Genomic DNA, 27,839 nt, shown 5'->3' with positions numbered 1-27,839 from the left:
CAGAACACTCATTTTGGCTGCTACGTGATAAACGGAGTAGAGGGTAGCAAGAACGGAGCACGGAGATCCCTCGGGGCTACTGTTGTAATCTCACCAAATACAGACAGACAGACGGGCTGTTTTCTGTTTTGCTTTTAACAAAAATGAGTTTACCCTATACATATCTCATTGATAACAAATATGAACTGACATCCTCATTATCAATGTTTGCTCAATTTTCCATTTCATGGATGTACTACGTTGTTAGACATTTAATTTAATTTATTCCTTTAATAACTATTTATTGGGGGTCTACTTTGGGCGAGGGACTGATCAAGGTGCTAAGTTTGTCAACTTTTCACTATCATTGACCACACCTAGAGGAACTCTTTGCATGTACAAATTCTACCTTGTGGGTTTATTAATACCTAAGAAAAGCAGCTGGTTCAGAGTCGATATTGCATAACATTATATTTTAACTCACTCATTTCAGAGAGGTCCCATGAGAGATTTTGGTTTTTGACCTTCAGTGGTGTCCAGGAATAAAAAAGTAAAGGCAGGGATTTTGGAGAAGAGAAAAAGAAAACACACATTTTAATGCCTCTAAATGTCTCAACTGTGATGTGTTCAAACAGGCAGTATTATCTCTAATTTTGAGCTCAGGAGAATGGAGACAGAATTTCAGAAAATGCTCAAGTGTGTCACTGGGTATGCAGTTTCAATTTTCTATCTAGGTCCAATTGTCTCCCAACTAGCTTACTCTAAAAGTCCCCCCTTGAATGACACATATTCTAGGAAGATAAAGAGCCATTTTCTAAAATTATAATTTCTTCACAATGAACATTTGTTTTTGCAAGTACCTTAAAAAGGGAAAAAAATAAAGTAGATCATGTTTGAAATAAAAAATAACATTTACAAGTTTAACTGTAAATTTTAGTCCAATGGATCCCCACCATAAATTATATATTTTCACCTCTCCTCCCTTTTTCTCTTCCCTTCCTCTCTGCCTGTACCTTCCCCTCCTTATGTCCCCTTTAAGGAATTGAGAACAGATCATTTTCTTTTCATTGAGCCTGACTGGCCTAGTAACGACTCAAATTAGTTCTCTTTGACTTCCCCTAAGCTACCTTTGCGACATATATTTTCCTGACACTGAGTTTCCCAATTTAAGTGCACCTTAGTTTTTGGAGGGTCCCAATGTCAGTCACTCTTTCTCTTTCTCTCTCTCACTCACACATACAATCAGTAAAGTTTCAACCAAGCAGTGGTTATCAACTAGCAGTGCATATCTCTTTGGTTTGGGGAGCTTTTAAAATACCTATGTGGATGATCCCCACTTTGGTGATCCTAGCTGAGCAGGGTCCAGGGTGGGACAAAGGCCTGTGTATTCTGAAAAATCTCCCCTGAGGGTTCTGGTGTGCACTGTCCCTGGTTAGGGACCACTGTGATAAACGGAAAACGGTTCCTTAGAGTCTCCAGTACTCTCACTAGGAAAGCCACTAAAGAACAAAACAACCTTGAATGGCAGGTACCATACAAGTACCCATGAAACAAAGAGTCTAGAATTTATAGGGTCCCATATGGGATGGAAAACAGTAGTTAAGAATTCAAGGATGTTAATAAAACCATCTCAAAAACAGGAAGAAAAACTGTATTGCACATACTTGAATAAGAATTTGAAAGGTCATCTCCGTTTCTGTTAGAACCTCAGTTCTCAGAAATTGGATGAAATTCTCTAAGCTGGAGCAAAGTGTTCTGCCTCTTGTCTTGAATAAAAGTCTTTTCTCAGATCACAGAAAAAACTTTTATTTCTCAAATGAAAGTTTGTCCTCCTAAAGCTACCTTTTAAACTACCCTTTGGACTGCTCTACTTGTCTGCTGGCAAAATAAAGTTTATTTTTTATGAAGGAATTGAATTTGTCAATATTTTCTCATTAAGTAGTTCATGATGTTCTGATATCCAGAATTCCAAACACCCTGCCACTTGCACAAATCTGAAAACCACTGAGTTAAGTGGCTCTCTAAAACCCACCCCCCATGAAGAAAGTACCAAGATAAAGTACATCAAACATTCACTAAATACTCCTAGATGAGAGCAAGAAAGAGACATCCCACTTTGCATGAGGCAATTTTTTCAATTCAAACTCAATGCGTATACGGGCCAAAATGAAAATGAAATGGGAGATGTGAATCTGTCGGTCCTGGAATTGGTCGCACTTCTCCTACGCCTCTCAGAGTAAGCATCTCACTGTACTGAATGAGAGTCAATTGTTTAAAGGTATGCATTTTTCATATATCACAGCCCCTAAACACAAGCCAAAAGCTTCTGGTGCTTGACCAAAGATGGCCAACATATTAGATCTATGCACATCTCACAGAAGGTTCTAAGTAGCAAAATAGAAACAAGCTCTCCATATTACTCTCCATTCATTCATCCCTTTTTAGAAAACCAACAAGAACTCATATATTTTAAGATTTCTAAGAAAGGCTTGACTGGAAGACAGGAGGATAATGTGCAATATCCTCTCCAGGAGCTGATCAAATCAGTGTGGATTCTGGCTGGCAGCTCCCTTGGTCTCAAGCCCACATCCCATGGTCTGTGGTGCCTGAAAGCCTTGTGGTAGGAGTGTGCATGAATGGATCAGCCTGGCTTCTAAAAAGCCCATGGACACTTTAAGCTTATAGTCATGAACATTTGGTCTTGGACTGAAATTTCTAAAAACAACTTTTCATTCTTTCAGATAAGGGAGATATTTTGAAGAGAGAGATTTTTCCAAAAATCAAAAATTGTACGCTTGAGAAAGCACAGCACATGTCGGGGGACATCTAGTCAGGATGCAGTAAATATCGACCAGTATCAGTCAGCCATCAATGACAATTCCCTGAGCTCCCCATCGAAACACACACACTGCCAGCACATGACAGGCCTGGTGTGTTTAACTGGCTCTCTTGACTAATGAAACACACACACACATACAAACCGACCACAGCTGCTCGGACAGTGCTTTATAAGTATCTGTAAATATGTAAGTTACAGAGGCTTACTATTCAAACAAAATGCAGCAAATTATGAAGATAAGCAGGAAATCTTTAGACTCTCCATCCCCCGTCTCCATTTCCTTCAGGAATCTGGCACATTCTTAGAGCAAGATACCCAGAATGACTGAAGTTCTACAGAAAGGCTTTCCTTTCTGCTGCTCCTGCTTTTCCAGAGACCCACTTAGAAAACCTTTGGTATGTCCAGTTTTCTGACTTATATCTCTTCCTGCCCCTGACAAGAATCTGGGAATAATTTAGGTGACCGATACTTTTCAAAAGCAAAGTACTGATCTTGAGGCCAGAAAGACTGACTATTAGAAATGTCTAGAATTCCATTCAGCACTGCTGTGTATCCAAAAGGCTCCTCGAAAGGCAGCATCCAAGCCCCGCTTACAGGAGAGGGGGTTTCTGAGGTCTAGAGACATCCGGGTCAAAATGTGCATCCCTTCGACAAGCTTGAGATGTCACACTGATCTCTCCCAGGGTCCTTGGCTCACTACAACCACACTGCCCTCAACATCAACTGTCACTGCTGGGGCACAGGTGAGAGTAGAATCACCACACAATTTGTAGACTCCTGTGAAAACCTGGGATTACAAAATAACCAAATGTTGATACATAGAGATTAGAAACCAAGTCACTGCCTTCAAATTAAGCTCAATGGTTTTATAATCACATCAAGGCGACAAGGAGTTTGTCAGCAGCGTCCAGCTCAAAATGCTAAGTGCAGACTAGAATGGGCAGTTGGCTGAGCTGCTGTTGAATATTAATTAAGCAATCTTAACTGATTTATATACTACCCTCATTTAAATTTACAGTGGCACGCCTGCTAATAATCCCATTTATTCTCATGCTATCGAGTACAGAAATCACATTAATATTTACTTTTGTAATGGATCTGCTGTAGTAAACTGTGTATGAGTAAGAGCCACTTATTAATAGAAAGTCGAAAACATTCACATGCCTTCAAGGAAGACGATTGAGAGATGTGTTAAAAAGAGATGGATTGATTTATTAGGGGAAAATGTTTCAAGAATTTGAAGCAACAAAAACAACAATAGAAGGAAAAGGCTGTGGGCGTTGTTGGGCTTTTCCTCAAAGAGGAGAGTCTGCTTGAAATAACTCGGGGGTCCCACTTGGAAAAGAGCCCAATGGAAGTTCTGAGTTGAGATTTTTCAACTCAGTTGCTGTTATGCTTCCTTTACTGTATGCTAAATGATTCTGTTTATAAAACTCAGTTCATACTTGCATCTTTTCAGGAAGGGATCTTCTAGAAGGAAGAATTTTCCAAACCATTATAAAGGGACATGTGATCTGACAAATATAAATGTACTTTTAGGGATAATCGAATGGCATATTTCACATCAGGGCTATCCTGGAAATCCTGGAACATATGGTTGTCATACCTTGGATAAGTGGGGCTTGTCAGCTGTGAGGAGGAAAGGAAGGAAAGAAGGGAAGGGAGAACCAAACAAAATTGTGTTGAAGATGGATAGGTTGTGAGAAAGGATACAGATATTAAATGAGGAAAAAATGTTTCAAAATATTTTGGATTTCACATGGGTAGGAGAGATGTCCCATCGACTCTTGTTACAGCTGGAAATGTCAAAAATCTGATTTCTGCAGTAAGAATTTTAGTGGAAGATACAAATTGCCTGCAATTAACATCTTAGGAAGGTGGGAGAAAATTAACAAATTATATACACATAAGTGGTCTCAAGGCAATATACTTTCTTGCTAAACATTAAGTTTGCCAATAAATCCTTGCAGACACCTACAAATGACTGAAGTACTGGTAATAACAAACCACATTTTGACAAGAACAAGAATCTGAACAGGGTGGTTTTTTTTTTGAAGAAGAAGATTAGCCCTGAGCTAACACCTGTTGTCAATCCTCTTCTTTTTTGCTGAAGAAGATTGGCCCTGGGCTAACATCCATGCACATCTTCCTCTACTTTATATGGGACGCTGCCACAGCATGGCCTGATAAGTGGCGTGTAGGTCTGTGCCCGGGATCCGAACCTGGGAACCCCGGGCCGAAGCAGAGTGCACGAACTTCACCACCACGCCACCAGGCCAGCCCCCTGAACAGGGTAGTTTTTATGTTACAGCTGACTGTAAGGAAGTGAGCTCTGGACAGTGTTTCCCAGCGCTCCAAGCTGTTACCCAGAAAAGAAGGCTTGAAGGCAGGGCCTTTGAGGTAGCAGTTTCACACTTAGTTAGGACCCTCATCTGGAATGTTCTGAATTTCTGGACTGAGGCTTGAGGGATTCTCCACCCCATCTTGCCTCTGTTTTAAGGCACTGCCACAGTTCCCCACTGATGGGGGAGGTTAACAGGGACATGATGGTCCATCTCAATCTGGGCAGGAGTAGGAAACGGAAATTCACATTTTATTCACCGCACATATGATTCAGTATCTATATCGTAAAATGGTCTGGTAAAAATCTTTTGGCAACTACTATTTCATTGACATACTGACTGAAAGAAGTCAGACTTTTGCTATAAGAGGTTATTTTAAGGATCTAGCGAGGTATTACGTGACTCTTCACTAAATGGCCCCAGATTGTAGTACTTTTTAAATACTTGGGGCCAGCTAGAAAAAAAAAAGTTGATTCAAACATCACACTATCAATCAAGTTAAACTCCAAATGACTTAAGAATTTAATATTAAAATTTGACACCATAAAAGTACTTCAAAAAAAATAAAGTCACCTCAGAATGGAGAAAGACCTTCTAATGATGACTGAAAATCCAGAAACCGCAAAAGAAATATATGGACAAAGTTGATTATATAAAAGCCAAAGAGCGGGCCGACCCGGTGGCGCAAGCGGCTAAGTGCGCACACTCAGCTGCGGCGGCCCGGGGTTCACCGGTTCGGATCCCGGGTGCGCACCGACGCACCGCTTGTCAAGCCATGCTGTGGCGGTGTCCCATATAAAGTAGAGGAAGATGGGCATGGATTTTAGCCCATGGCCAGTCTTCCTCAGCAAAAAAAGAGAAGGATTGGCATTGGATGTTAGCTCAGGGCTGGTCCTCTTCACACACACAAAAAAAGTCAAAGAAGCAGCATAAACATGGTTAAAAGACAAACCATAAATTAGGAAAAAAATATTTGCAACCCATATTGCTGATGAGGGTTCTCTCTCAATTAGAAAAAGACCAACAACGCAAAGGAAGACTGAGCAAAAGATATAAACAGTTTACAGCCAAAGAAATTCAAATTCAAATTCACTTATAATAAGAGAAAGCACATTAAAACTACACTAAGACACCATTTTTCTTCACCTACAAGGCTAAAAAATGCCTAAGTGTGACAACACACTGTGTTGGGAAAGCTGTGGAGACACAGGCTCCACACGTGTTGTTGCTGGAAACCCACAACAGGGAGGGCAACATGGCACCACCCACCGAAACTACCAATGCACGCAGCTCATGATACAGCCAATTTCTTGAATTTATCTTTTTTTTTTTTTGCTGGGAAAGATTCACCCTGAGCCAACATCTGTTGCCAATCTTCCTCTCTTGGTTTTTTTCCTCCCCAAAGCCCCCATACATATTGCATATTCTAGCTGTAGGTCCTTCTAGATCTTTTATGTGAGCTGCCGCCACAGCATGGCTACTGACAGACAAGTGGTGTGGATCTGCGCCCGGGAACTGAACCCAGGCTGCTGAAATGAAGCGCACCGAACTTTACCACTGGGCCATCAGGCCTGGCTCTTGAATTTATCCTATAGAGAGACTTCTCCACTTGCAAAATGACACATAAAGTTCTTCACCACGGCACTGTTTACAACAACAAAAGACTGGGAATGACCAAAACAATAGCCACAGGAGAGTGGTTCAACAAATCACGACACATCTATACCAAGCAATATCATGCTTCTGTAAAAAAGAATGAGGAAACTATATATGCATAGAGAAAAACTGGGTTAGGTGAAAAAAAGCGAGGTTTATGACAGTGTATGCAGTATTCTACTGTGTAAGAGGAGATAAGGGGATACAGATTCATAGTTGCTCATATTTTATACACACACACACAACAATCTCTGGAAGAACAGACAACAAACCAGTATTTGCGAGGAGGTAGGAAGCAGGGTGGCTAGGTGACAGGACGGAGATCTAGGGGTTTAAATAATTTTAAACTTTTTTATTTTTGAACCGTGTCAAGTCTTACCTCTTCAAAATTGAAATCAACAACTTTTTTGAAAAATTAAATACTTGGGTCTGATTTTTACTGCTTTTTCTTCTCCTTCTCCTTTAGGGGATAATCGGCTATGTCTTACACGAACCGTCAGCCTCCTTTAGCGATTTAGCGAGTCCACTCTCAGCCTGCACAGGCCCCTTCCTCCGCTGGGGAGAGGCCTGTCTAACAAGTGAGGCGAGACAAACAGCCAAACGGTACTGCCCTGAGGTGGATGTGCAGGGACTTTTGTTCGGAGGGTTGCTATTCAGGCAGCTCTTTGGGCTCTCTCCTGATTCCCCACTACATCTTGCACGGGACGCAGGCCAGGAGAGGAAACGAGTGGACAGAAAGGGGCAAAGGTGGGAGACAGAGGCTGATGGCAGTGCTTCCCTGATGCGCTCCAGCTCCCGGAGCAGCCTGGCAGAGGAGGCAGGGGCCCTGTCCTCCGGAAAGCTTTTTATAGAGCAGCGAGGATGGAACTGGGTCAGGAGGCTGCCACGAAAGTTCCCGGGGATAGAAGCGGGGAGGAGAGGAGGAAGTGGGCTGGTGGTCTTCAGTACACAGAACCCTCAGGAGGATGAGGAACTGCAGGCTCTGGAGGGACAGATACGGCAGGGTGGCGAGCATCAAGAAAGGCCGAGTCTTTGAGCCCCCTGAGGACAGGATCTATATCGGGCCCATCTCTTCATGGAACACACAGTTAGCACAGCATGTGGAACAGTGAGGAGAAGAGGCAGGGCTCAGGCCTCAGACCACCGGGGAGTCCCACCTAAGCCCCTAAGCAGGGTGGCCTAGCCAAGGAACTTCTCAGAGCCTCCATTTCCTCATCTTCTTAACGGGGAGATATATTTCACACACTAAGCATTTTACATATACTACCTCATTGAATCTTCACGACAACCCCATGAAAAGGAACTATCATTAGACCCATTTTCTAGATGAGGAAATTGAGGCTCAGAAGGCTTCAGGAAGTTATTCAAGATCACAGGACCAGGAAGAAATAGAGCCACAGTTAGAACTCACAACTCCCTGAACCAAAGACTGTCTTTCTTAGCTACTATGCTACAAAAAAAAGTAAAGTAAAATGTATGATTCATAATCAGGTGAATTCTATAAATATGTGCAGGTTCCCAAGATGGCTCTCAACTTATAGACCTAAATGAAACTGATTGCATGTCTCCAAGCTTCCGGCACTCAGAAGCAGAGAAGAAACCAGAGGGCCCGAGTACTTTGTAACAAAATGCCTCTTAGGATCTGAAATACATCTATAAGGAGCCCGCTCTCACATTTGGGGCCAAGTACATAAAATTAGAGTTAATACAGTCCACCTGGCTATGGCACCATTTCTGGAGAGGACTTGGAAACTGGATGCACATTTATCTTTGTGCTGCCCATGAGGTGATGCTGGCTTTTTAAAGTGTTACAGTGAAAACCACATTATATTTATAATGGACTGGGCATCAAAGTTAGGCATTTATGTGACGTCCAAGGTTTTCTCTAAATTAAGATTAGATCTTTGAATCTATAGCTATACAGAAAGGTTCCTATTTCAGTTTTTACCCTTGGAGTGTTGCAAATGGATTAGAAATGGAAGACTACAGTAAGTAGAAAGAGATCATCAAAAGAATAATTACATTACCAGTGTCAGCAGATATTGCCTTTCCCCACAAGGCCAAAATTGCATGGTACAGCTTAAAAGAAGACAGACCAGGACTTTCTCATTAATCTTTCATAATTCTTGGACTCTACCTTCTCCGATCTCACAGGTATACCTGATTGTAGTGGACGGATATGTAAAATTTCATCTCAATAATCTGATTTACTCACAACCAATGGAGACAAATCATTCCATGTAAAAATTCTAATGTTAATCCTATAAATTGGCTCATTGAAAGTAATAAGGGACTACTCACAACATAATATTGATTAGTGAATTAGCCTAATTAGCAATTTAACATTAAAATACTAATTACCATATTAAGCAGAGTTTGCCTAGGATAAGCCTTACAGAAATATTATCAAGAGGCTCATGCGTGGTGATGATGATTGCACAATCCTGACTTCTAAAGGTTTATTATACATGTTTCCAGGACAATACGTTTTCCAAATAGTCAAGTTATCTAGAACTCATGTTTTTATTTTTTTTTAAATTTCACTCTTCTTACAGAAAAATATATAACGTATCCCTACTTGCTCACTTCTCTCTTCCCTTCTACTCTTTATCCCTAACTTATCTATAAATTTAGGTTTCTAAAAGATATTCTTTCACTTGTAAGGCTAAATGCATGCATAATGTGTTGTTTTTTTTTTTAAAGATCTAAAACATGCTTCGGAAAGAAAATGGATGCAACTGACATACAGACACACAAACACAGAAAACCTCCAGGATGTATCATCCTAGAACCAAAAAAACACCCCCCCCCCAAAATTGCAAAATAAAGCAAAGCAAGCACACATAGGAAATACTTTAATTGGTACCCGCAAGCTGCATTGGTATTTGCAAGTCTTACTTTTGGGAGTTGGGGTAGAACAGGTGAGTTTCAGCATCGTGCTGTCTAGAGGACTTTAATCCCCATGGCAACAAAACAAAAATCCGGCAAGCCAGTCCCAGCCAAAGAGACGCCCCCCTCAAGCTTGACCGCCCCTCACCTGCTCCCCTTCTCTCCTCTCTCCCCAGAAGAAGGCACTTCATGGAAACGTCTGGGAAAGCCCTTGGACTTTATTTTGTTACACCCTCTAAACGGACAAAAAACAAAAGAGAACAGGTGTAGAAGACAGTACTTTCAATTGGCCACCAAGAGTTCCACACAAATACCCTCCCTTCCCATCTAACACAGACACACCCCATCATCAGGCCTCATTTGGGACATTTTCAAGAGAAAGCTTACATGCAAAGGTGGCTGGGTTTATTAAAGCTTTTTACGTTGAGATAAGAAATACGAAATGGGAACTTTGCTCTTAAAAAGCTGTCTTTACATATTAGAACATACTAGAACCCTGTATTACTTCTGTTATTGACAGCAGGTAAGGATACCACAAACCGTATAAGGACCCTTCTCATTTATACACCTATCCTTCCACATTTGACACAATGCCCTGACAAACAGGATCGCTTAAAATACCATTAGAATAAATAGAACTTGGCAGGAATCTACTGGATACCATTTGAACCCCCTTCTGCCACAAATTTCTCTGAATTTGGTGCTGTTAGACAAATCTGGGGTTTTGTCTTTTCCCTGTGCCTTCCTCTCATCTCTGGACAATTCATTGATTCACAATACAGATTATGGAATACACAGGAGAGGCACTCAAGAGAAGGTGAGGGTAGCAGTTGGCAAGCTATTACTATAAACTAAGTCTAATATTTAGTTTCCCTTTAAAACTTAAAGAACCATAGCATCTGAGATGAGGCTACAGTATTTGAAAGACGCACTTCTGTCACACAAGAACGCTTGAAAGTGTTTAATTATATTTAATTCTCAAACCATTTGGGCTATAGGATTTCACACTGAAATGATTCCTGTTCTTTCCAAACTCTGTTGATAAAACAGCAAAGACAAACTTGGATATACGGAAGTTCTCTTAGAGAAGCTCTGTTGAACGCCATTCAGAAATCTGGATTCAGGTATGTAATTCCAAAGATGTTAATTTCTGATTCACTTGGTGGCTTTTTAGTTCTAGGAATGAACATCCTCTGATTCTTAAGTGTTAGATTTTTCTTCTCCCTTAATACAAGCTTTCATTTATTTTGATGATTATTAGATTCCATATTGGGTAAAACTGGTTGGCAAAGGAACCAAAATTTGGAAAAGTCAGAACTTGAGAATATGATTTCAAAGTGTGTGTGTGGTGGGGGGGAGTGAGGAGGAGTGTGCTGTAATTCAGAACTTCTTGTCTCCCTCTATTGAGTACATTCTGGAACTACAACAACTGTCCTCAAAACATCACCAACATACTCAGTGTGGCTACGAACATTAATCTGAGGAAATCACGAGTATGTTGGAGTGTTTTTGTAAATTTTCATAAAAACTTGAAATTTGCAGCTTCCTAAAATATTTAGACTTCTTCTCAACCCTTAGCCCTACTCTGAATTCTGCCAGATTCACTCCTTCGGGAATTTTGGAGCCGAGCCGGCTATCTCCGCAGTTTTTCCTCACACACAATCACAGGCGCTTAAAACTACCACCCGTAAACTGACAACACTTTGCTGGGAAGCAAATGCCATAAAACCAATAACTAATATCTCGAATAATCGAGGAAGCCACCTGAGCAAGCCAACGGAACAGACACAATCAACTCTGGGAGAGAGGACATTTAATTCTAAGAAATCCGAAGAAAGGTGTTGGTTATGCAGAATAGACTGGACACAGAAGGAGTTTCCCTTTCCTGAAAAGCGAGCTTGGTCTAAAAATGTATCAATCCTCTTCTTCCTTAACAGGATCAGTCTGGTCTTTTAAGTATCATGGAGTATGTTTAAATGGCAACCTTTAGCAGTGAATCTCTCCCTGCTTTTGTCTAATGACTGTGTGTTAGCCTGTTCCAAGAGCTTTGACTGGCATCTCAGGGCCAACTCGACAGCAGGGGGCCGGTTACTATAACAACTGACGGTTCTCGTGAATTCTGAAAGGCCCCCGAGTAGCCATTTGGGAAACAGTTATTGAGCAAAAAGTTGCATGGAATCGGCAGCATTAGCTGCCACATGACCCAGATCTCCCTGCACACAGCTGCAGAGAAAGAAAAAAAAAAAAAAGAGGTGTCCACCTCTAGGAGCAGCTGGGGACCTCAAAAGGCTCCCCACCCCCATGCTTTTAGCGTCTCAGAGCAAGACAGTTTAACACCATAGCGTCATCAGAAACTCAAACCCTCTGAGGCAAGCCACATTTTGGCATCGTAAAATGTGCTTTAGCTCTATCCCCACTGGCTTGACACATTGTCAGGCTTTGAAGAGCTGAACTGTAAAAATTATTCCTAATGATTTGAAAAAATTCTTGAAATATGGCCACAGATACCAGGTTCCAGAAAGAGATGACGACATGGGCAGTCATCAGTTTTAAAAGAAAAAATGATGCCTGGAATATGGGTGGTTCCGGGAGTGGTCTGTTTGCAGAAAAGATAAAGGTGATCACACATATTTCCAAAAAGTATGACTTGGAAGCTTGGATTTTTCTAGACTTGAGAAAAGTTGTATATAAACCTACCTTTTGATTCTCATTCCTTCTCTCACTTGAGCCACACAAGAGCAGCTTGACTGACCCAGGGCCTTTGTACATGCCAGATCTCCTGGAAAAATATCTGATTCTACCCATGAAAGTGGACTTTATTTTGCATAGAAGAAAGGCAGTTTGAGGGCGTTTTCCCTCTGGCAGTACTGAACACACAATGACCGAGTAGTGCTTCTGACACAGTGCTCTCTGCCCCAGGCATTTGTCCCTTTTCTCTGTTCTGTGAAAATCACAGATAAACATCCTCTCCTCCACGAAGCCTTCCCTAGCTCTATCTCCCTCCTGCCCCAGGCTGGTGGAGGTCAAGTCCCTCCCAGAGCATGGCCTCCCCTCGTCACCACTGCAACTCTGAGGCACATTCAACCTCCACAGGGGCCAGTCACGGAACTGCTGGTGGGGGCTGAGGAAGAAGGTTAGTTCTGTCCAGCCTACGGGTGCCACAAGGGAATGAGGGAATGAGCGAACAATGCTGCCAGATCTCCCTATTTATCATGAGAACCCAGACAGCTAGGGTTTTAAATAAAATCTTCCTATTTTCAAACTAATTCAGATTTTTAAAAACAATGTCAGCTATATAAAACAGATCTGAAGGTCACCAGATTTGACCTCTATTTGAGATAACCTTTGTGTATCTGCTCATCTCCTCCATTAACCTACAAGTTCCTTGAAGACAGGAGCTCCGTCTCCTCACTGAATCCCCAGTGCCCGGCACAAACTAGACGCTTAGAAAATGTCTTTGAACAAAGGAAGGAATAAATGGGCCAGCCGTAAAGGGTCTTAGGTCAACAAAACCAAACTCTAAGTGTGAGTAACTCCAAAATAGGCCATGTGATCCTAGGCAAGTCATTCTCCTTCTGGAAACTGTCTCCTCCCTTGAGAAGAAGGTGAGCAGTGCCTGACACCTTGGCTACCCACATGGCTGCTGTGAGGATTAAATGCTGTAACGTTTGCTTTGTATTAACCCAACCGTTACGGGTTGTTGTTATTGGCCATGTTTCTCCTTTGCTGTCCGTTCACAGTCACACACATGGGAGAAATCATTCCTTTCGCACCCGTCTCCCTGTGACTCTGCTGGGATGGAAGAGGGACAAACAGCTAAACTGAATCCAGTCATCAGCGAGTCAACTTGGAAGCATCGGCTGCTAGAGCAGATGGGCGGAGCGCGTGCGCCGGGGCTCTCAGCAGCTCTGAGTGTCATTGTTGCCACTGCGGGAATACAGGAGGGATCCACATTCCACTGGGGCACATGTGGTCAGTCATTCCGTGAATGAGAGAGGGGTGTCAGCACATGCCCACACTTGACTTTCACATGCATCTGCTTGTTTGCCAGAGCCTCCACTATACTCACACAAGCCCCCACACATTTGTGGTTTGCATCCCTTCCTATTTATTACACTGTCTCCCACTCAACATCCAGGAAGAAAAACCATTGCAATGTCAACAAAACTCACTTGTTTTCATGAACAGCATTCTTAATGAGGAGGCACCAACACATGGCAAAATTTCTGAAAGTCTAAAGACGAGAGTAAAAGAGAGACTTTTTCTCTATCTGCGTATGAGGCTCAATTGCTGTTGACTGATTTACCACAGAATTCACAGATGGCTCGGTCATGTGCTGAAGAGAGACACGAATTTCTCAGATCAGAGCGTGGAATTCTTCTAATCCCAAACTTTAACAAACCTGGGTCAGATGTTACAATTCCCATCAGATTTTACAGTTTTCCATTCCAGAGTCTGTGTAGTTAGTTGGCTCAGCCCTATCTGAATCTGAGAAGAAATGCTGCTCTGTGCTTCCAGAAAGTTCTTTTCTAAGCTAGAATTATGGTCAATAAGATGCTCAATTTGTCATCAAGGTAATATAGCACTGATTAGCTGGAACTACCACACAACAAATAGGTTATATTATTCAACATCAAAATCTATTCAGCTTTTAGAACACCTGAAAATATAGTTGGTCTCAAGTTTTCTCCACGTGATTTTGGCAAATCCAAACCACAGGATCTTTTCTACACATAAACATGCACTATAAAAAGAGGCTGTGGAAGGAAGTAAATGCCTCCAGGCATGCTACTCCTCATCTAGGCAAAATAATGTAATGGCTAAGACATTGAGCTATGAAGTCAAATTGGCTGGGTTCAAATCCAGGATCCACCAAAGATTAATTAACATTATGACTTAAACATGTCACCTGATCTTACTAAGCTTCAGTTTTCTGATCTGCAAAATGGGTGTAATAATTCCTAGGATCTGTAAGCTGATTAGGAGGGGATGTAATCTGCTTAGCACATGTCTGGTATGATGAATATTCAATAAAAGATTCTTGGCTATATAGGCCTTAAGATATATGAAGCCATGTCAGGGGTGAAACTGCTCAGAGAGAGAAGAGCTACCCTTCAAGGCAATCTTCCTCAAGATTACAGAAAAAGACAAATTAAAAATATCTTTGCAATATGCACAATTCGAAGTGGACGCTAATGTCTTGCTCACAGTAGCTAAGCTATTCTACGGAACAAGTTAATAAATAAACAAGTTGCATGCCCTAGCACACTGACTGGACACTCTGCACATAGCTTTTCTCCCAGCATCTACCTCAAATTATGCAAATCAAAAAGAAAGCTTCCAACAAATTTCCTCTTCTCTCTGAGCGGCAGCAGCTGTGCTCTTCCAATGCTCCAGCACATTAGTGCCATATAAACAGCTTGTCTTGGTAAGGCAGGGGATCCAGAGCTCTCGGAATGCACAGACTGTAGTAATTCAAAAGGTGGGTTTTGTTACCATCTTGAGTAGTAAGGCCAAAACAGCACACTTCAAAAACTACGGAATTGATTCCTTCTCCTTCATTTCAATAGAAACGATTACAGCTCTGAACCATTGCATGGTGGACGCAGATCGCAATATTTAAAAGGCACACACAGGGTGCCATTTGCAAAAGGAGGCAAGCTACAACTGTTAGTTGATTTTATCTTTATTAGTTGCCCCACAACCCTGACCTTGTCCAAAACCACATTGCATGGAATTCTTCCTAGCTTCATAGCAACTTCTGCACTGTTATGGATTTTAGTTCCTACATCTCTTCAAGGTAGACCTTTGCCAGGAGCATTTAAGCAAGAAGTGTTGCATCCTACCCATAACATCTCAGCTAACAATATTTTAAAGTAAATTTCTTCCACAAATCTATGTTGCTGCCTGTAAAAATTCTCCTCAAATAGTCCCCAGTGGGCCTCTGTATATCCTTCAGTTGACAAAAAAAATCCGAGGTCTCTACCTGTATTTTTTAATTTTGGCCAAATGTGAAGTAATGAGACTGATCGGCCTCCAAAATTGTCCCTTTCTCCAAAATTCTCCAAAATCCTCCAAAATTGGGAAACATATTCTTAACCCACTGAGGCCAATGGGTCTAAATATTTAAGGACACTTCTGGCAGTGCTCATGGAATACTCATGTGCTCCCCAACTTATCCTGCATCCTTGGGGCGGTGTGACCATCTCTGGTCAATGCAGAACAAATGGGAGTGAAGGATTACACTTCCTGGCCATGCAGTTGAGAGCTGGGTGCCTCCTCCATTTTTCTATCCCTGCTGCAGCAACTTGGGCAACACATGTTCCAGAAAGAGAAGCCATGCGTGGAGGATGGCTGCTCAACTCTGTCAGACTTCACGTGGGTAAGAAATAAACTTTGCATTGTTAGGCCACTGGGGTGTTGAGATCTATCAGCTGCAGCAGCTAGTGAAGCTGACTCTAATACAGCCAACCCTGCATTAATGAAACTGACCACTGGGCTTCAAAGTTGTTTTGGGAAGGAGCTGGGGGCAGGCTGGGTGGGTCACGTCTTTAACCTAGTTACTTAGGGATGTGCTCCTCTGGAATTGCCTTTAAGCCCATTAGGAGCATCACCCAAACCAATTTCATTAACTTTATAGTCACCCTTTCCTTTTTTGGCCCAAAGTGGTTCTGCTCAGTTGGTTCACCTACATTTATACTATATTTAGCTCCACACAGATGACTTTTAGCTGTTTCTAGGATAAATACTTTGCACAACTGAGACTGTTCAAAAGAATGAACTCTAGAAGGAAAGTCTGAAAGTTATTTTCAAGCAACGTTTTAAGCAATAGATATACGACTGGAAATTGTGTACAGCTTTACAATGTGCTTACATTTAAGGGACAATATTCATTTAGATCTGCAAATCTGATTTTCTTTCTTTTTTTTTCTGTGAGGAAGATTGGCCCTGGGCTAACATCCGTGCCCATCTTCCTCTACTTTATATGGGACGCCGCCACAGCATGGTGTGACAAGCGGTGCGTCGGTGCGCGCCCGGGATCCAAACCCGCGAGCCCTGGGCCGCCAAAGTCGAGCGCGTGCACTTACCCGCTTGAGCCACTGGGCCAGCCCCTGATTTTCTTTATTAAAGAACAACAACTCTTTTTAGGCACACCAGGACTCAGAATTAAATCTTTTTCTCTAAGGTCAGGGATAATACAACAATGACCACTGCACATTCACCACGTGCCAGGCACTGGGATAAGCATTTCCCACAGCTCACACTTAACCCTCCCGTGAACCCAACGGCACATTTCTTAACTCTATTTTACAGACGAGGAAACTGAAGGTAGTAGTCTTGTGTAATGCAGTGTTTCTCAACGTTTGTTTCATTAGCATCTCCCCTAAGGGGTCTTGATAGACATTTTTTCCTTAATTGCCCACTCCCAATGAAATTTTAATACAAATTGTATATCTGTGTATGTACTAAAAGTATACCTGTGCTTTATTCACTTCCTAAGAACCCATTTTCCCCCCTTGGGGATGATCGTACCTCATTAAGAATACATGCTCCAAGGTGACACAGAGAGTGAGTGAGTGGTGAAGCCTGGCTCCCAATCCAGGCTGTGTGACTCTGGGCCCATGCTCCTACGTCACCACTACACAGTACTGCCTCTTTCTCATCTTGCTCTCCTGCGGCTATGGCTCCTTCACGCCTTCCCATCACGCTCAGGACAAGGCACAAATCCCTTCACGTGGCATCCATGGCCTTCCTCATTGGGCTCTTGCTGTCCTCATACTTTGTTCCAGCAACACTGAACCACAGGTAGCTGCTTATAACAGGCCAGGTTCTCTCTCTCCAGCCCCATGCCTCTATATCCTCTTCGCTGGCTTATAGATGTTTGTGCTTCAAGACCCAGCTTGGGCATCAGTGACTCTAGGGAACTTTCCCTGACCACATCCCTTTTCCCACATCCCACATCCCTTCAGCCCCGGCTGAAGCCCTGCCTGTGTGTTGTCACAGCAACTTGGACTTACTCCTCCAAACACTCTCCAAACTCTATTATATTTACCTGTCTGCCTCTCCCATTGGACTGCAAGGACCTTGGGGGAAAGGCATCACCCCTGAACCATCAGGCCCAGCACCAGGTATGGCAGGTACTCCATACGCACTGCATGACTAGCAGGAAGCTACAAGTGGGTCCACTGCCCATACGATGGTAGAAATAGCTGTGCGACTTCTTAACTAACAGAACACTTCTAAACTGAAGTATGCACTCTCTAATAATCCCGCAACTGGGATGGGATTGAAAGTGGCCCCTATTTTTCCAGTCCATGGCACACGCACACATGACACCAGAGTCCTCATTGAGAACCTGAGGCTGGCCGCCCTGAGCTCCACGTCCACCTTGTTTCTTCCCCACTGTTCACATGTGTATTTCCCCTGCTGTCCACGCCTGAATTCCCTCTTCCTCGTGGAAATCCCCCCACTCCTGATTCCAATTTCCCAGCTTCTTTTGGAGGTGACACCGGCCACTTCTGTCTGCCTGGTACCTGCGTCCAGTCACCTTTACGGGCCTTGATGGTCCTCTAGGAAACCACCCCTTGTCCAGCTTCAGGGCATATGTTTTTTGATGGCAATGGCTTCACTTACGGGCCCCAGGGTTAAATATTAAGACTCAGACCTGACAAGAGTCTTCCATCTCTCTGGCCACGAGAAGGCTCTGGGGATAGACAAATGATCTGAGTCCGTCCTAAGAGACAGCATCTTGGGACTGAAGTGGAACTGTTAGAGAAGAGAAATTCCCTTTCCACTGGGATGGGGGTAAGCAAATCTAACACAGACCAGAGGGCACCATGTGGAAACAGTCCAAGGGCCTGCCTAAGAGAAAAGACCTTACAGAGAGCAGATCCCAGAGACTGAGAGAGAACACAGCGACACACAAAACAAGCCAAGGCCTGTTGTCCTGGTTCCATCTTCCAAATCTAACTGGGCCTAATGCTCCTGAGCTTTTCAATTCCATGAATTAAACTTTTTTTTCCTTCTTGTGCTTAAGGCAGTTTGAAGTAGACTTTTGTCAACTGCGACAGAAGTGGTTCTGACCAACACAGTGGACGAGAATATTGCACATTGCTCAGCCCACAGTAGGCATTCAACAAACGTTACTTCCTTCTCCCTTCTCTGGTCAAAGAAAGCAGGTGAATCTAACTGGAAGGCGTTGGCACAATGAGCCCACTAATCCCAACTCCATGTGACTTAGCTGGATGTCAGTCATGTTCAGCCTTCACAATACACAGATGGGAGACATACATCTTAGTGGTGAAAGAAGGTTATGGGATTCTAGAGTGAAGATGTCCTGTGTTCAAAACCAGGGCCCACCACTTACTGCAGGGCTCTGGGCAAGTCATTTGACCTCCATAAGTTCAGGCCTGAGCTAACATCCATGCCAATCCTCCTCGTTTTTGCTGAGGAAGACTGGCCCTGAGCTAACATCTATTGCTAATCCTCCTCGTTTTTTTCCCTTTTTTTCCCCAAAGCCCCAGTAGATAGTTGTATGTCATAACTGCACATCCTTCTAGTTGCTGTATGTGGGACGCGGCCTCAGCACGGCCGGACAAGTGGTGCGTTGGTGTGCGCCCAGGATCCAAACCCGGGCCGCCAGTAGCTGAGCACACGCACTTAACCGCTAAGCCACGGGGCCGGCCCCTGTCCCTCACTTTTAAAATGGGGATAGTAATAGTACCTACCATACAGATCTGTTTTAAGAATCATATCTGATGGTGCCACCCAAGCGCCTGGCAAAGTGACTGGTACGAAGAAAGGACTCGGTGAACTTCAGCAAGCACTAACATCATCGTACCATGGGACGCCAGTGGAGACACAGAATTCAGAGACCTCAGGTTTCATTTTCTGCTATTTCATGAACCCACTAAGCTGCAGCGAAAACAACTGTAAGTGAACACACTCAGAAATCAGAACAATAGCTGCGAAGGGTCAGTCCTTGGCTGTAGAAACTGCCACCACAGCAAGCTGGTTTGAACCCCCGGGTGCCAGGCCTGCCACCTGAGGAAACGATCCAGAAGGTTTTGATCTGCCTCAGTGCTCCACTTATGTCAAGTCTGTTTGCCAATCCTCCGCTCTCACTGTGCCTCAAAAGGCGGAAGGGAAGCACTGTTGTCCCAGCTTCAAAACTGCATCGCCAAAGGGAAATACACGTCTCTTCTGAATTTACCAATTTTCTGTGTGAGCTCCCCAATGCTTCCTCCTTTCATATTAATAATAAAAAAAAAAAGTTGGAGAGAAAAAAGGTCCTAGTCCCCTCTAGGCTGTGCTCATGCTTAGCCAACTCATCTGTCCTCGTGCTAATTCATTTTTACTTTCCTTGCTCTGTAAGAATTTTTTCCTTCATACTCACTTTTGTGTACTGGCATAAGGAATTTGGTAAAAGTTCATAGGCAGAGTTTACTGGATGAAGTTTAGAGCTCTGGTTACTTAAATCAAGCTTTGAATATATACATACTGTACATATATACATATATATAACATTATATATTTTAAACATGAAATGTAAATTCAATATATATTTTTCATTTGGACTCACTGAGTTTTTCAAAAGTATAAACAGTTCTCATTTCTAATGAGAAAATACATCTTGAATGGGAGGATCTTCAAGCCTCTTTACTACACAACCCAGCCCTTTCCTACAAGCAGCCTGCAGTCAACACGTGCCTTTTGGCCCAGCTGGTATCCATGTCTGCTTGGCCACGTGCTCCACGGTCTTCCTTGGTCACAGTGATCCATTCTCGGGTGGGCAGAGGACTGGGGTGGGTCAATCACACATAATCCTGAGGTTTTTGCTAGAACTGCTTGGAACAGGAACTGTTTCACGCTGGGGCTGCTAAGCTAGGTTCACCCAGCCTGGGGCAGCTGTGGGCCCTCTCTGCTCCTGTGTGGGAAGCCTGCACCTAAAACCACACAGCCTGGAGCAGAGCCAAGAGATGGGTATGCAGACCTTTTCTTACTTCTACCAGCTCAGTGGAAACCACGTTAGGCAGCCTCCAATTTACCATGGGCTCCAGACAAATATGTTTGCAAACTGCTTTGTTCTGGAGAAGGGAGGACATGGAGGTGAGTCTAGTGTTCCTAGGCCCACCCCAAAACACAATGTAATTCATAATCTAGCTGGTCTGTAGCACTAACAGTGCTCTAGTTAGACGCCTGGGGAAGCCCGAGGTGACCCGTTCCTTACTCCCTTGTTCCACCCAATTGAGAACAGACCCAAGGACACACACCAATCTGTCAGCAGATTCTGCTGATCCCACCTTCAAAATATTTCTTATCCAATCAATTCCCACCACCTGCACTGCTACCCTCATCTGAGCCACCATCATGACCTTCTGGGACTAGTTCAGTAGTCTCCCAGCTGGTCGCTCTGCTTCTGCCCCTGCTCCTCTTCAGTCTCTTTGCAACACAGCAGCCAAGTAATCCTGAAGTCATCTTACAACGTTCTTCTGTAACAAACCCTACTTATCCCAGAGTAAAAGGCAATGTGTTTCAATGGCTCACAAGGTTGTACATGACCTGACTCCCCTCCACCCTGTTTCTTCCCGACACCCTCTCCTACTGCTCTTACCCATACTCACCTGCTCTAGCCACAGTGACTTCTTGGCTGTTCCTAGAACATGCCAGGCATGCTCCTGCCTCAGGGCCTTTGCATGTGCCGTTACCTCTGCTTGGAACTTGCCCCAGATGGAGCCCATGTGACTCCCTCCTCCTTTAGGTCTTTGCTCAAATATCATTTGTCAGATAGGCATTCCTTAACCACTCTCAACGTTCACCCCTAAGCCCCAGCATGCCCCTCCCTTTCCAGATTTAGTTGTCTCCATGACACACTTAACACCATCTTACACATTATATATTTTACTTATTTGCCTTCTTTATTGCCTGTCTGCCCCACCAAAATCTAAGCTCCAGGAGAGCAAGGATTTTTGTCTACTTTGCTCACTTTTGTATCACCAGCACCTAGAAGAGTGCCTGGCATCCAATAGGGGATCAAAATTAATTGAATGAATGGAAAGAAGGGAGGCAGGGATGGAAATCTGATACCCGTTTACCACTGATGAAGCTTTTTAGATAAAGGGCAGAAGCCTCCTACGTTAGACTGAGAGGCGAAAGCAGCCAGGCCAACCAAGGGGGTCAGCCTACCCCACTCAGTTCAACTGGCTGAGAGCAGCTGAGAAAACCCAGGGCTTCCAGCCAGAAGCTGCAGGCAGGCTTCCCCTGGGAAGCAGTGAGAACCAGTTCAAGGACAATGATAGTATAAGCATGGCTTACAGTCAGCCATTTTCATCTTACATGTATCAAATGCCACATAATATCTAAATGTTTTCCTATCACCCCATTTTCAGCAAAAGGCTATAAAAAATTTAAGGAAAACAGGAGTTATTATGCGGATACAACAAAGTGAAGCACCATCTCAGAGAAACTGGAAATGCTATGAAACTTATTAATTCATTTCGCAGGTTTAGAAACTAAAGCTCAAAGTGGAAATGACATTTGACTCTGGCAAGTAGCAGGGCTGAGATTTGAACCTGGATCTCCCTGATTCCTAAACAAAAGCCTCTTTAGTATGAAATCCCAGAAGCTCATCATAAGGGCCTTGATCTCAGCAGTGGCTCCAGCCCACTGGCTTCTTCCCAAGACAAGGGGGTCTCCCACGTGGTGACACTAGAAACAGCTGCCTTAACTTTCTGAACAAAAAAAGAGGCCATGGGCTTCCCCTCCCTAAGGGCTGGCCCCCTCCCAGGGCAGCGAGCTTACAGGAGAACCTGGCCCTCATATCACCTCTGTAGGTGCCGTTCGGCTTACTCACCTCCAGTAAACTAGCACAGCAATGAGAAGGATGAGGCACACGAAGGTCAAGGCTGATACCACAATCAGAGGGATGATCCACTCCATCCTCCCTGGAGAAGGGCGGCTTATCATCCCAGAGGTGTTCTTTTCTGCTGCAAAGAGAAACCATGCCAGTTAGAGGACCGAGGTTAGCGGAGCCCGGGAGCCAGAGTGTGATGCAGAGTTCTGCTCCGGTTTTGGGTGCTTTCCCGAGAACTGGGCTGCCCGCTCCGGGTTGCCCTATGACAGGAGGGGCAATCTGTAGCCCGCACCATCTCCTACTGAGTCCCAACCCAAACGAGGCCTTTTCTGCAGGCTGCATTCTCTAATCACCAGTGGGATCGATTTGCAGGTAAAGTTCAAGATGTTTTCAAAGAGAGTTGTGAAGAAGACAGACATCCAGCCTGACTCCAAGAATATTATTGACCCAGAGCGGCCTTTGGACACGCTGAAGAAATGTGCTCAAGTCTGCAGGCAGAACCACACTTGCCTCTGCAAAGGGGCACGGGAGCCTCTCAGGTTCGCTAGTGCCAGGATGGGAGCATGGCCTGATGGATTTTACTAAGATAACCGGCTGTGACTACAATGGTAGCATCATTACTCCTTCCTCTAGTAACTGCACCCCAACTCTGCTTTGTGAAACCACCTCTCCCTAACAGTGTCCAAATGTGGGGCTCCCCAGTCTCCCGGCCAAGGGTAAGGGGGGGACTCAAGCTAGGGCAATGGTGCTCCGGCCCTGGAATCCCCACCAGCCGCATCCCGCTGACTGAACATCACCGCATCCCAGCAGGAGCACCCAGATGCTTCTGCCCATCGGTTCCCACCACCCAGATCCCCAGAAATCCTCTTTTTCCTCAAATTTGGTTCTATAGCTTTTCCTTTGATCCCATTACCTCCCCACCTGCCCATCCTTCTAAAAGCTCTAAGACAACCAAAGCCAGGCCGCCATGCCGCAGTCTGCTCCAGCACACGTCTGCCTCTAAATTGCAGCCAGTCCAGAGGTTAACTGGGAAAGTTTGTGAAACGATTCAGGCTTCTCTCTGGTCAACCAATACCTCTTACCCGAGCAGCTCCTTCCTCTGTCTGTCTCAGGCCCCGAGTATCTTCACAAGTTCCCTATTCCCTCTTGTCCCGTGGGGTGGATGCCTGGAAATCTCCAGGTGGCCCAAATGAAGCTCAGGTGCGGTGTGGGGCTGGGAAGAGCACAGGTGCCCAGAGGCAATCAGGGAGGCAGGCGGCGAGGAAGCAAAGGTGAACTGTGACCGCAGGGCAAAGTCCCTTGAAAAGTCCACAGCCGGTACAGGCTGACTTGCGCTCAGCAAGGATTCCTCCTGCTCTGCAAAAATGAGGCCAGCCTTCAAGCAGCCCGAGTGTCCCTCTGCAGGATGGACTAAATGCAGGGCTAATCAGGCTGGGTTTCCAAGGGAGAGAAGGTGTGCTGAGCAGGAAAGAACTAATTGGACTTGGGAGCAGATCTTTAAAGAGGCAAGGCTGCTGCGTAAAGAAGTGTGTTACCGTGCTTTCCACCGGGCTTTCTTGCACGCAGTTTACCCTGATCTGCTCCTTTGCTCCGTGCACAGGCCTGTGAAACAGCCGGGGCCGGGTGTATGCCCAGCTCACAGGGAAGAAGGCAGAGGCAATCAGGTGAAGCACATTCTGATTGAAAACCACCACAGAGCACCCCATGTTTTATCAAGTGCCTTCCTGACGGTGCCAGCCCATTTCTTCCCATCCCTTGCTCCACAACTTTTCATTAGAGAGCTATTTGCCCAGGCCCTACTGTGTGCCAGGCATGGTACCAGGGGATGGGGAAGCAGCAGAACATAGACAGACACAACCCTATGCCTGTGGGGTAGGAATCACTGAAAGGGGGAGGGGCAGACACACGAACAAGTAATTAGAACAAAATGAATGCGAGGCCAGGGGAGGCACAGGGGCACAGCTGTCCCAGCGCAGGACTTCGAGGGAGATGTTAGGGTGAGACCTGAAGGATGAAGGGGAGTTAGCCAGGCCAAGTGCAAGGGAAGAAGCTTGTTCCGGACACAGAGCTCTAAAGCGGTGGGGGTATGAAATGGGGGAAGGGCACCAAGCTGGAGAGTCAGAGGCCACATCAGCCAGGGCTTTGTAGGCTGAATTATGGGAACTGGTTTTAGTCTCAAGGGCAGTAGAAACTGCTGGAAGGTTGTCAGCCGAGGCAGACCAGGATCAGATGTGTAATCTCCCTCGACGTAATGCTTTTATGGCAAAGCTCTGGTGACTGGCCAGAGGAACCAGTTGCAAATGAGAATAATTTTGCAGGGCTCCAGCAGGGGGCAGGCCCGCCAGGCAATTATCTGGCTGATGGTGGGAGTATCTCCAAGACCAGAAGGTCCTGTTAATGGAAATATGGCAGGAGGGTTGACATTACAGGCCACGTGTCCAGTGACTCAGTATCCACCCTGGGAGGAACTCCGAATGTCTTCTTTCTCTCCCCGCGGCCTTACACAAAAGGATTCCTGCCTGGGCTACTACTTGGTAGGCAGGTGGGGGAGGGGGCAGAATGCAAACTGCAGGTCCTACTCACCCTACACCACTGAAAAGGACCCTCGGCCAAAATAGTCCCTCACAAAGATGTCTCTAAACAGTCATTGGAAATACCAGCTCCGTGGTATTTCTGCCATCCTAAAACCAGTGAACAGGGGCCACTCCAGAATCTCTGGGCTATGACTGATGGTCTAGTTGTGAGGGTCAATGGCACATTATCTTGTCCCTGAAATCCTATGTGTGGCCGATTATGTCTGTTCCCCACCCCTGCCCCCGCCAAGGTAAGGGTTCAAAGTTTTCATCAGATTCTCAGCTCCAGGCCCCAGAAAAGACTGTGACCCCCCGAATACGCACTCCTCACAGTCAGAGAGGAGAATGAAGGTCTGCAGAGGGTGCGGGTCTCAAAGTGACAGCTAGCCTGGGCCGGGCTAGGCTGTTTCACGACTGAGCCATTTCTCTTTCTAACATTTCATGGTGCTTGCTGAGAATTTGGCGGGGGGCGAGATGGGGGAGTGAAGACCATCTGAAATCCCCCTGTGGACAGTCCCCAAATGGCAGTCTCTGTGGAGGAGGTCCCAGGTTGGCAACAGCTTACAGTGTGAGCGAGAGACCTAAGGAAATTATTCTGACAGCAGTTTGATCTCGACCTTGACCAACGGCAGGCAGTAGGATTTGCCCGGGCCTTTTACATAAAAACCAGGAAAAAATATGAGTGCTACTGGATTTCCATGTGAGGCATAAAAGTCGATTTCATTTTCAAATTCACAGTATTGCTTTGTCTTCATGGTACCAGGAGCCTGGAATTTAACCCCATCTCCACGTGACCACATGAACTCTGCACCTGCCACTGTCCTGAGGTTCCTCACTGTCCTCAGGAACAGCAAGGTCCTCCGTGAGTGAGGCCTTCCCCCCACCCCATTATCTCCTGCCGCCCCCACATTGTGTTTCAGCTGCACCCGCCCAACCAGTGAGCCTGCTGGGCCACAGTCCCACCTCTCTGCCTTTGTCCCTGCTGATCCCACCTCCAGGCATGCCTCTCCCATCCTGCTCCCAGAAGATCTTACTGATCCCCTCCGTCCTGGTGCAGGTGCTCCCTTCTCTGTGAGGCCTCCCCAAGCCCTCAGCCTGTGCTGTCTCTGGAGGGCACAGATCACAGAGATCACAGGTTCAAATCCCAGCTCTGCTACTTTCCATATAAACTTTAACCAGTAATTTAAATCAGTTTGGGCCTAGAGTTCTTCATCTATAAAATGGGAAAAAAGAACCTACTTCATAGGAGCAGAGGGAAAATTCAATGAGAAGATGCATGTACAATGCCAAGAAGTGTGCCTGGCATTGAGAAAGTGCTGAGTAAATACGATCATCACCATCATCATCGTTGTCATCTTGCATTCCTCTTACTGCACACCTTACACTCAAAGATAATTGCTCTTTTATTACTCTAAGGTCCCCAAAGGACAGATTTCCGTCAGTCCATGGAAGAACAGTAATAAAGCTCTGCCTCCTACTAGCTGTGCAACTCTGGGCAAGCTACTTAACCTCTCTGTGCCTCAGTTTCCTCATCTGTACACGGAGATAACAATATTGCCTACTGCATTGTGGGGGTGTGAGGAATAAATGAGTTAGTACATATAAAACACTTAGAATGTTGCCTGGCACCCATAAGCACCTGGTTAATGTTCTCAATTGTGATTATCATAATCGCCATCCCCATCCCCATCATCCCCAACATCATCACCATCATCACCACCCACAGCATCAGGGCGTTATCATCATCACCGCCACCACCACCCTCGCACAGCACCAGGGGGATGGTGAGTGCTCACTGGGTGGATGCTGAGAAAAGACCACACCACACTTCTCGCCGTCCTTCAGAAGAAACGCTTGTCCTGCTGTGTGACTCAATCTGTGGCCCAGCAGGCCCTCACAGGAGGAAGCGCAACAAAACAGCAAACTCCTAGGAACACATAACATGCCGCCAGAGCTGAGTATATACTCCCCTCCTCCTGTGCCTTCAGTCCCCCGACCACTTTTCAGGCTCTGGAACACACTATAAACTTTTCAGTGCAGGTAAGGCAGTGCAAGGGTACGATCCTGCAATTCCAAGTTAGGCACACCAGATTACAAATTCTGGCTCAGGCCTTTCTAGCTGTGTGACTTTGGGTAAATGCCTGCCTGTCTCTGAGCCTCTGGTCCCTCTTCTACCAAAGGGAAACAGATGACAATGCTCACCTCTCGGTGGCATTATGCGGATTAAATGAGATAATCTATGTGAAGGAGATTGTGTAAATTATGGCTACATAATTTATGGGGCTGGATGCAAAATGACATCATGGGGCTCCTTGTTCAAAAACGATTAACGAGTTTCAAGATGGCGACAGCAGAGCATGAAGGCAGCACAGGGCCTCCTAAGGATAGCACTCTGTGTGACCACACAGGTCGCACGCTCGCGAAGCCAGCCCTGGCCAGTGAAGCATTCAGCACGGGGCCTGACACAGGGGCAGCATCCAGGGAGTGTTCATTCTTCTCTTCCTGTCAATGGAGCCAAGCAACAGTGCTGACAGTGTGATAAAATTAGACGCTCCAACTGTTTGGAGCAACTCACTTGTATTCAGAGCTTCACTTGTAACCCAGCTGCCTCCTGAAAGGTCCAGCAGAACTTGGCTGCCCAGCTACTGGAAGGTTTGCTTCCCGCCATGATGCCCAAATCCTGACACCAGGCCAAGTGCAGGACCTCT

General features: G+C 45.0%; 1 protein-coding gene across 5 annotated transcripts in view; it reads right to left on the bottom strand.

Moving 5' to 3' along the window:
- Window positions 1-27,839, bottom strand: part of PTPRG (protein tyrosine phosphatase receptor type G) — a 680,315-nt gene that overhangs the window by 57,998 nt on the left and 594,478 nt on the right. For 3 of the 5 annotated variants that reach the window (XM_058562200.1, XM_058562216.1, XM_058562206.1), the window contains 2 exons: window positions 22,559-22,691; window positions 9,854-9,940 (listed from right to left, as the gene is read on the bottom strand). In XM_058562200.1, the coding sequence (XP_058418183.1) occupies window positions 9,854-9,940; window positions 22,559-22,691 (220 nt within the window). The remainder of the gene's footprint in view (window positions 1-9,853; window positions 9,941-22,558; window positions 22,692-27,839) is intronic. The other 2 variants (XM_058562192.1, XM_058562209.1) reach the window with 2 other exon arrangements.

This window comes from Diceros bicornis, chromosome 2, assembly GCF_020826845.1.
Source record: "Diceros bicornis minor isolate mBicDic1 chromosome 2, mDicBic1.mat.cur, whole genome shotgun sequence".
Taxonomy (NCBI): domain Eukaryota; kingdom Metazoa; phylum Chordata; class Mammalia; order Perissodactyla; family Rhinocerotidae; genus Diceros; species Diceros bicornis.
This window is presented reverse-complemented; position numbering and strand designations above follow the sequence as displayed.